Source organism: Lipotes vexillifer, unplaced genomic scaffold, assembly GCF_000442215.2.
Source record: "Lipotes vexillifer unplaced genomic scaffold, Lipotes_vexillifer_v1.1 scaffold1011, whole genome shotgun sequence".
Taxonomy (NCBI): Eukaryota; Metazoa; Chordata; class Mammalia; order Artiodactyla; family Lipotidae; genus Lipotes; species Lipotes vexillifer.
Genome location: NW_006787698.1, coordinates 365,670 through 374,330, shown reverse-complemented (window position 1 = coordinate 374,330; position 8,661 = coordinate 365,670). Strand labels below are relative to the sequence as shown.

Below are 8,661 nucleotides of genomic sequence, written 5' to 3'. Positions count from 1 at the left end.
GCGGAGCACAGGCTCCGGATGCGCAGGCCCAGCGGCCACGGCTCACGGGCCCAGCCGCTCTGCGGCACGTGGGATCCTCCCAGACCGGGGCGCGAACCCGTGTCCCCTGCATCAGCAGGCGGACTCTCAACCACTGCGCCACCAGGGAAGCCCTATAATTAACCTTTTTTTAAATTAAATTTTAAAAATTTATTTATTTGACTGCACTGGGTCTTGGTTGCCACATGCGTGGTCTTTAGTTGTGGCATGCGGGGTCTTCAGTTGTGGCATGCGGACTTCTTAGTTGTGGCACGCATGAGGGATCTAGTTCCCTGACTGGAGGTCGAACCCAGGCCCTCTGCATTGGGAGCGTGGAGTCTTAGCCACTGGACCGCCAGGGAAGTCCTAATTTTAATGATTTTAATAATATATTTTACTTAACCCAATATGTCAAACTGTTATCATTTTGCTTGTGATCATTATAGAAATTACTAATGAAATAGTTTACTGCCTTTTATTGATGTGCACCTTTGAAATCTGGTGTGTCTTGTACATTCATAGCACATGTCAATTTGAATGGGCTGGACAGCTTCCATGTGGCCAGTAGCTGCCATCTTGGACAGCGCTGCCCTATGTAATGATCCGGAACATTCTTGGAGACACATGAGGTGAAGGATTAATGCCACAGAACACTGTGCTTACTGTGCTACAATTTGTATAAATTACAGATGTTGTTTGGACATCTGAGTCCTGAGCTGTTTTTTTGTTACATTTCCATTCATCTGTGAAAGGCCCTACCAGGCAGGTACTGTTATTATCCTCATTTTATAGATAAAGAAATTGAGGCTGAGAGCAGGGAAGCGTCTTGCCCAAGGCTATACGGACTAAAAGTGGCCAGGCAGGATTCAGACCTTGAGGCCACGCCTCAAAGCCCAGGCGTGCTGGAGCCAGTGCTGGAACCAGAGGTGGGCATCCAGCTTCTTCTGTCTGTCTCAAGCAAAGCACGGTCGTGTTTCCTTGTCCCAAGAGTCACGGGCTGAATGAACTGGGAGTGAGTTTCTTTGTGCGCCTGTGCAGATGTGTATGGAGGGTTCTTTCCTCCTAATTCAAGTCACCTGGACAGTCTTGGGAAATAAGTGAATCTGCTGTTGGTCATTGTAGACCTCCAGCCTGGCTTCCACGTCATGGAGAGCTGTGTGTGTCTGTATTCGTCAGCTCGGGCTGCTGTAGCAAAGTGCCTCAGACTGCAGGGCATGAACAGTGGAGGTTGATTCTCTCACGGTGCTGAAGGCTGGACGTCCAAGGTCGAGGTGTCAGCAGGCTTGGTTCCCTCTGAGGCCTCTCTCCTTGGTGTGTAGACGGCTGCCTTCTCCCCATGTCCTCACATTTTCTCCCTCTGTGCATGTCTGTGTCCTAATCTCCTGTCCTTATTATAATCTCCTTATAAGGACCCCAGTCATACTGGATTAGGACCCACGCCAATGATCTCATTTGTACTTAATTACCTCACATTTTGAGGTTCTGGGGGTTAGGATTTTGGGGGATACAATTCAGCACCTAACAGTGTCTTTGTCCCTCTTCCCATGAACTCTTTCTTTGTTAGTTTTTTTGTTAGTTCAGCTTGGAATAAAGCTAGAGGGGAGAAAAATCCTTGTATTTGAGAATTAGGCCACACGTCCAGTGCTTAGCAGTGTTCCTGGCACATGGCGAACACTCAGCCCTCGAAGTTATTACTGTCAGGCATCATCGTGGGATGGAAGGTGGACCTGGAAGAACTTGCTTGGTTGATGTCGGCAGAGGGGAGGGGGAAAGGCCTTTCAGGTGTGGGGAATGTTAGCTAAGATGTGGAGATGGGGGCAGGAGCACAGCGTGGATTTCCGTGCGGGGGGCGAGGCCTGATCAGGGACACTTGACACTTCTCGTCTGACCTGTGCTCTTGGCTTTTAGATTAGTGTTTGAGTGTCCTGTTGCTGCTGTAACAAATTACCAGAACTTAGTGGCTTAGAAGAACACCCATTTATTATCATAAAGGTCTGGGAGTCAGGAGTCTAAAATGGACCTGCAGGGCTGGTCCTTCCGGAGGCTCCAGACCAGCATCGGTTCCCCCTTTTCCAGCTTCTAGAGGCGCTGCATCCCTGGCTCGCGGCCCCTCCTGCATCCTCACAGCCAGCAGCGCAGTATCTCCCATCTCGCTCTGCCTCTGACCTTCCCGCCTTCCTCTTACAAGGACCCTGTGGTGACACTGGGCCCCCCAGGGAATCCAGGGTCATCCCCATCTCAGGGGCCTTAACTTAATTCTGTCTGCAAAAGCCCTCTGCCCCATGAGATGACGTGTCCACAGGTTCTGGGGATTCGGATGTGGACCCTTATTTAGCCTACCCTGATTGGTAATAATTTGCACTCCCCACCTTGATCCTCACCTGCCTGAGTGTGCTCGGAGCATGTCTGCAGTGGTCTGCCGTGGGCGCCTTTGTGTCTCGATGCTCACGAGGGCAGCGCTTCAGGTGTTTGCTGGCTACAGGTGGTCCTGGGCGTCCCAGTGAGGTCCACTTACTGGGACACACCCAGTTGGGTCCCTTGGCTTTTCTGAGGGCCCTGCTGGCTTGGCAGAGGCGCCCCTCACTTGTTTCTTGTTCTGTCTGGCCTGTCCTCCCTGTGCTGTCACCAACTTAAGAGACCCCTCCTGTCCCCAAGGCCCGTCTGCACAATTCCTTCCTCTGCGTGCTCGTCCCCCATTTCCACGAGTTGTCACGTAGTCACCTAGTCTCCTTTCCCTTGACCCCCAGTAGTGCCTGGTTGATGTTTCTTGTCTGGAATGTGTGCCTTCTGTCTTAGAATTAGTTTCTCTGCTCACGTGTGTGTTCATATATCCTCTGGAGGCTGGGGTGCACGACCCATGGCCTTTGGGCCACATCCGGCCCTCACCTAGTTCAGTATGGCCCGCCCACGAACGTAGGATGGTTTTTTCCTTGTTTTTTTTTTTGAAGATATTGGGGGTAGGAGTTTATTAATTTATTAATTTATTTTTGCTGTGTTGGGTCTTCGTTTCTGTGCGAGGGCTTTCTCTAGTTGTGGCAAGCGGGGGCCACTCTTCATCGCGGTGTGCGGGCCTCTCACTATCGCGGCCTCTCTTGTTGCGGAGCACAGGCTCCAGACGCGCAGGCTCAGTAATTGTGGCTCACAGGTCTAGTTGCTCCGCGGCATGTGGGATCTTCCCAGACCAGGGCTCGAACCCATGTCCCCTGCATTAGCAGGCAGATTCTCAACCACTGCGCCACCAGGGAAGCCCTTTTTCCTTGTTTAAAGGGTTATAAAAACACACAAGAATTGTGACAGAGACCACATGGCCCGTAAAGCTTAAAATAGTTACCCTCTGGCCTTTTTCACTCAATTCCTGAGTGAAAGCAAGTTAACGTAAGTTCCTAGATAACAAAAGAATACGGACATTGGACAGCTCCCTGGAGTGCAGTAAAGAGAGTTTCTCTTTCTCTTCAGATACCAGGGGTCTTGAGATACAAGTCACACACCATACAGTTTACTCATTTAAAGTGTACAATTTAATGATCTTTCGTACATTCACAGGGTCTTACAACCATCACCATTAAATACTTTCAGAACGTTTCCATCACTCCAAAAGGAAACCTCATCCCCATGAGCAGGCACACCCCCATCCCCTCCCCCAGCCCAATAACCAGGAATCCACCCTCTGTGTCTGTGGATTTGCCTGTTCTGGACGTTTCCCATCAATGGAATCACACCCTGTGTGTCCTTCTGTGTCTGGCTTCTCTCACTGAGCATCGTGTTCTCAGGGTCCATCCACGTTGCAGCAAGTGTCAGTGCCTCTCTCCTCTTCATGGCTGAGTGATGTGCCTGTGTGTGGAGGGACCACATTTTGTGTATCCATCATCTGTTGAGGGACATTTGGGTTATTTCCATCTTATGGCTACTGTGAATAATGGTGCTGTGCACATTTGTGTGCAAGTTTCTGTGGAGTGATGTTACCGGGTCCGATGGTAACTCCATGTTTCACCTTTTGAGGAACCGCCAGACTGTTTTCCACTGCGCTGCCCCATCTCACACTCCTACCAGCCATGTACCTGGGTTCTGGTTTCTCCACATCCTCACTCTTCTCTCTTGTTGTGAAAATGTGTGTACTTCTTTCACTCTGCCTATTGAATAAGAAGCTCTTTTTTTTTTTTTTAAGTGATAGACATCCTTTTATTTATTTATTTTTTGGCAGAGCCACACGGCATGTGGGATCTTAGTTCCCCGACTAGGGATTGACCCCGTGCCCCCTGCACTGGGAGCATGGAGTCTTAAACACTTGCACTCCAGGGAAGTCCCTGAATAAGAAGCTCTTTTGAACTCAGTGGTTTTTTATCTTTTCTTAGATTTTAAACAATGATGAAATAACACTGTGAGAAGTTGAATCGTATAGAGTCATATCAAATAAAAAGTAAAAACCCCTTTTCACTGCCCTCAGTTGTGCTCCTCAGAGATGTCTCTTGCTCACAGCTTGGTGTGTGTCCTTCAGACCTCTTTTCCTGCACGTACACACATAAACATATCTTTATAGGTGGGTACAGCATGTACCCTTTTTACCCAGAAAAACCTCGTTCCTTGTGTTACCCTGCAGTTGTTTTCACTGAGCCGGTCTTCACTGGTATCTGTCTTTTCTTTTTTCTTTTAAATTATTTTATTATTTTAACTATTTATCTTTGGCTGCGTTGGGTCTTTGTTGCTGCTCATGGGCTTTCTCTAGTTGCAGCGAGCAGGGGCTACTCTTCGTTGCAGTGCGCGGGCTTCTCATTGCCATGGCTCTTCTTGTTGCAGAGAACGAATTCTAGGCATGCAGGCTTCAGTAGTTGTGGCACACGGGCTCCGTAGTTGTGGCTCGTGGGCTCTAGACCGCAGGCTTAGTAGTTGTGGTGCACGGGCTTAGTTGCTGTGCGGCATTTGGGATCTTCCCAGACCAGGGCTTGAACTCGTGCCCCCTGCATTGGCAGGTGGATTCTTAACCGCTGCACCACCCGGGAAGTCCATGGGTGTCTTTCTGGTCAGCACATGGAGAGTCGTTCTTTTCCAAGACTGCGAAAATTCTGCCTGACTTACCATGATGGGAGTCCAGCTCCCTTTTGATAAACGTGGAGCTGTTTGTGTTCTTTCACTGCTGCAGAAACGCCAGGTAGCCACTGTATTATGCACCAATTTGCACTCGCGTGGGAGCACCCCTGCCGGGTGGGGTGCATTCTCCAGCTGGTGGGGTGCACCTCAGCATGGCGCCAGGAGCTGGGACGAAATGTCCCAGGAGTTTGCGTCATCCGCGCGCTGCCCGGTCCCGAGAGTCCTGTGTGCCTCTCAGCACCCACTCCCCACTCTCCCCTCCCCATCTGTCCCTGCAGCGGCCAGTTTGCGATCGTGCGGAAATGCCGGCAGAAGGGCACCGGGAAGGAGTACGCAGCCAAGTTCATCAAGAAGCGCCGCTTGTCGTCCAGCCGCCGGGGGGTCAGCCGGGAGGAGATCGAGCGGGAGGTGAACATCCTGCGGGAGATCCGGCACCCCAACATCATCACGCTGCACGACATCTTTGAGAACAAGACCGATGTGGTGCTCATCCTGGAGCTGGTCTCCGGCGGGGAGCTCTTCGATTTCCTAGCGGAGAAGGAGTCGCTGACAGAGGACGAGGCCACCCAGTTCCTCAAGCAGATCCTGGACGGTGTCCATTACCTGCACTCCAAGCGTATTGCCCACTTCGACCTCAAGGTAGCCCCGCTGGGCCCTCAGGACAAAGCCGGGGACCAGCCTGACCGGGGAGGGTGAGGATGGGGGCTGAGAGGGTCCACCTCCCCTCGGCACAGGATGTCCTTGCCCAGGGCACTGGGGAGACGGACTGGCTCAGGCCTGGACCTGTGCGGGGGTCAGCTTGCACAAACCCTGCATGCTGGGATTGGGAGGTGCTCAGGGACAACCTGGCGCTGTTCCCTGAGGTGGCGGGCCGGCAGCAGCACTGCCTCCCGCCCAGCGCCCTGCCTTCCCGCCTTGCCTCCAGCCAGAGAACATCATGCTCCTGGACAAAAATGTGCCCAACCCGCGGATCAAGCTTATCGACTTCGGCATCGCCCACAAAATCGAAGCAGGGAACGAGTTCAAGAACATCTTTGGCACCCCGGAGTTCGTGGGTAAGGCCCGGTGTGGGCCTTGGGAGGCACTGGAGGATTTCCAGCTGGCATGGGGTGAGGCAGGCCCACTGGCCTCAGGTTTCCCTTCCTGGCCCTGGTGCTGGACACGGGGGACTCAAGGCCTGGCGTTGGTGCTGTCAACACCCCGGCCTTCCCTGCCGAGAGCCAGCCTTGCCTGAGTGGGCACTGTCCGCTGGTTCCCCCTTAGCCACACCCGCCACCTGACCCTGTCTCCCTGTCTCTGCAGCTCCCGAGATTGTCAACTACGAGCCCCTGGGTCTGGAGGCGGACATGTGGTGAGTGGGGGGTGGTGGGCCCGGGGCTGCCCTCGTTGCTTCTCCTCAGGGCATCCCCCCATCTGTCCCCAGGAGCTGCCGGTCACAGCTGCAGGCCGGGGTGTAGCCTGTTCTCCTGGTCTTGGAGCTATGGGGCAGGGGCAGGACAGACTGCTGCCTTAGAACAGGGTTGGCCGACGACCCAGGCCCTTGAGCTCGGAATGGTTCTCACGTTTCTGGAGGGTTGTTAAAAACACACGAACATGTGGCAGAGACCATCTGTGGCCCTCAAAGCCCCGCTCAGCGTCTCGCCCTTTAGAGAAGGAGTTTGCCAGCCCTGTCCTCGGCCACAGCAGCCCCGTCAAGGGCCCCACGTCTGCATGTCTGTGGTGCCTTTGGGCTCTGTCCACACCGCCCCGACCCTGGCCAGGCAGGTGTGGCCAGAGGCGCTTCCGTGTCCAGTCCTGAGACCCTCCGAGCAGAGCGAGGGCCTTGCTGGGGGCTGTGCAGCTCCTGGAGGGAGAGGGTCCCTGGGGCTGATAGGCCTGCTGCCGACCGGGCTCTGGGCCTCCCAGCCCCCTTGGGGCTCTGGGGTTGGGGTGCTGTGCCCCTGGCTGAGCTTACCCCCATCTCTTCTGTGTGTTCTCTTCCAGGAGCATTGGCGTCATCACCTACATCCTGTGAGTACCTGCTCAGCGCTTCCTGCCCCCTCCCGGGGCCCTGCTGGGTCAAGAGGAGGGTAGGGAGGCTTCTGTGCGGGGACAGCGAGTGGAAGGCAGCACCCTCAGTTCTCTGACGTGTCGCGGCACTCGGGAACTCTGGATGGATGGACGAATGCATGAGCGAATGAATGAATTTGTGCAGGAGAGAGAGGTGTGTTCAGGAGAGTTCAGAAGGCAGGGCCTCATCGTGTGAAACAACCGTGCAAGGCCTTGGGCCGGGACGGCATGTCCCCCTCGTCCTCCGGCTGGCAGCTCCTAGGCGTGGTGGACTCAGTCACGGGCCCATTAGAGAGTAACTCAGCCTCCAGCCCCTCCCCTTCCTGGAGGTCAGGGGTGAGGATGAAAGTTCCATCACTGTTACCCCACTTGCTGGTTCCCTGGCCACCGGCCCCCTCCTTAGGGCCATTCCAAAGTCACCTCAGTGGCATCAGCTCAGGTGTGGTTGGAGGGGGCTTGTTGTGAACAACAAAAACACTCCTTTCATCTCAAACCCCGAGCTGTTTTAGGAAAGGGAACAAAGACGAAATATTATAACAGAAGATGCTGCCACCTTGGGTTTTAGGAAATGACAAGGGTTTTCGGATCTGTGTACCTGAGGATTGGAGTGAAGACCACATATACGTTTGTCACCTTAAGTGACAGCATCACGTACCCATAACCCCACAGTGTGGTGCTGTGGCCTCAGTGCAGCATGTCTGGAAGACACATGACGTCTGCAGTGTCGGCCAGGACTCCCCGCCACCTCCCCGCAAAGCCGTTTTCCCTCTAACTACTACATGCTTCAGGGAAGTGCTTCGAGGCTGTGTGTCTACGTAGCTACCTTGAGATTTTGCAGAGATTTTGCCGACTCATTTCAGCACCCCTCACTGGCTGGGCAGTGGATTTTCACTGCCTCTGGTTGGAGGCTGGGCACAGTTGTGGTTGGTGGACCGGGGCCCGGCATCGCCCTTCCTCCACGTCTGCCCCCTTCATGGGCATGGCGGAGTCGGGTGGTAGCCTGGGCAGCGGCCTGGTTGTGGGGTGACCGCAGGGCTGTCCAGCCCCACTGAGCCCGGTGTCCACCTTCCAGTTTGAGTGGCGCGTCACCATTCCTGGGAGAGACCAAGCAGGAGACCCTGACCAACATCTCGGCCGTGAACTACGACTTTGACGAGGAGTACTTCAGCAACACCAGCGAGCTGGCCAAGGACTTCATCCGCCGGCTACTCGTCAAAGACCCCAAGTAGGAGCGCTGGGCCGGGCAGGGAGGGCCTGGCGAGGCCCCCAGGATGGGCACTCTGGCCGAGGACAAGTAATGCATCCGTCCGAGCCGCCACCTTCCTGTTACTGGGAATCGGGTGTGGCTTCTGCTTTGGGCTGGAGGTAGCGCAGAGGAGTTAGGTCGGCCCTTTTTTTTTTTTTTTTTTTTTTTTTTTTTTTGGGGGTGGGGGGGCCTCTCACTGTTGTGGCCTCTCCTGTTGCGGAGCACAGGCTCCGGACGCGCAGGCCCAGCGGCCATGGCTCACG

At 54.2% G+C, this 8,661-nt stretch overlaps 1 protein-coding gene across 1 annotated transcript in view; it reads left to right on the top strand.

Moving 5' to 3' along the window:
* The window catches only part of DAPK3 (death associated protein kinase 3), a 12,324-nt gene that overhangs the window by 1,815 nt on the left and 1,848 nt on the right, over positions 1–8,661 (top strand). The window contains exons 2-6 of the mRNA XM_007460511.1: positions 5,382–5,742; positions 6,029–6,158; positions 6,406–6,454; positions 7,087–7,113; positions 8,225–8,377. Coding sequence (XP_007460573.1) covers positions 5,382–5,742; positions 6,029–6,158; positions 6,406–6,454; positions 7,087–7,113; positions 8,225–8,377 — 720 coding nt within the window. The remainder of the gene's footprint in view (positions 1–5,381; positions 5,743–6,028; positions 6,159–6,405; positions 6,455–7,086; positions 7,114–8,224; positions 8,378–8,661) is intronic.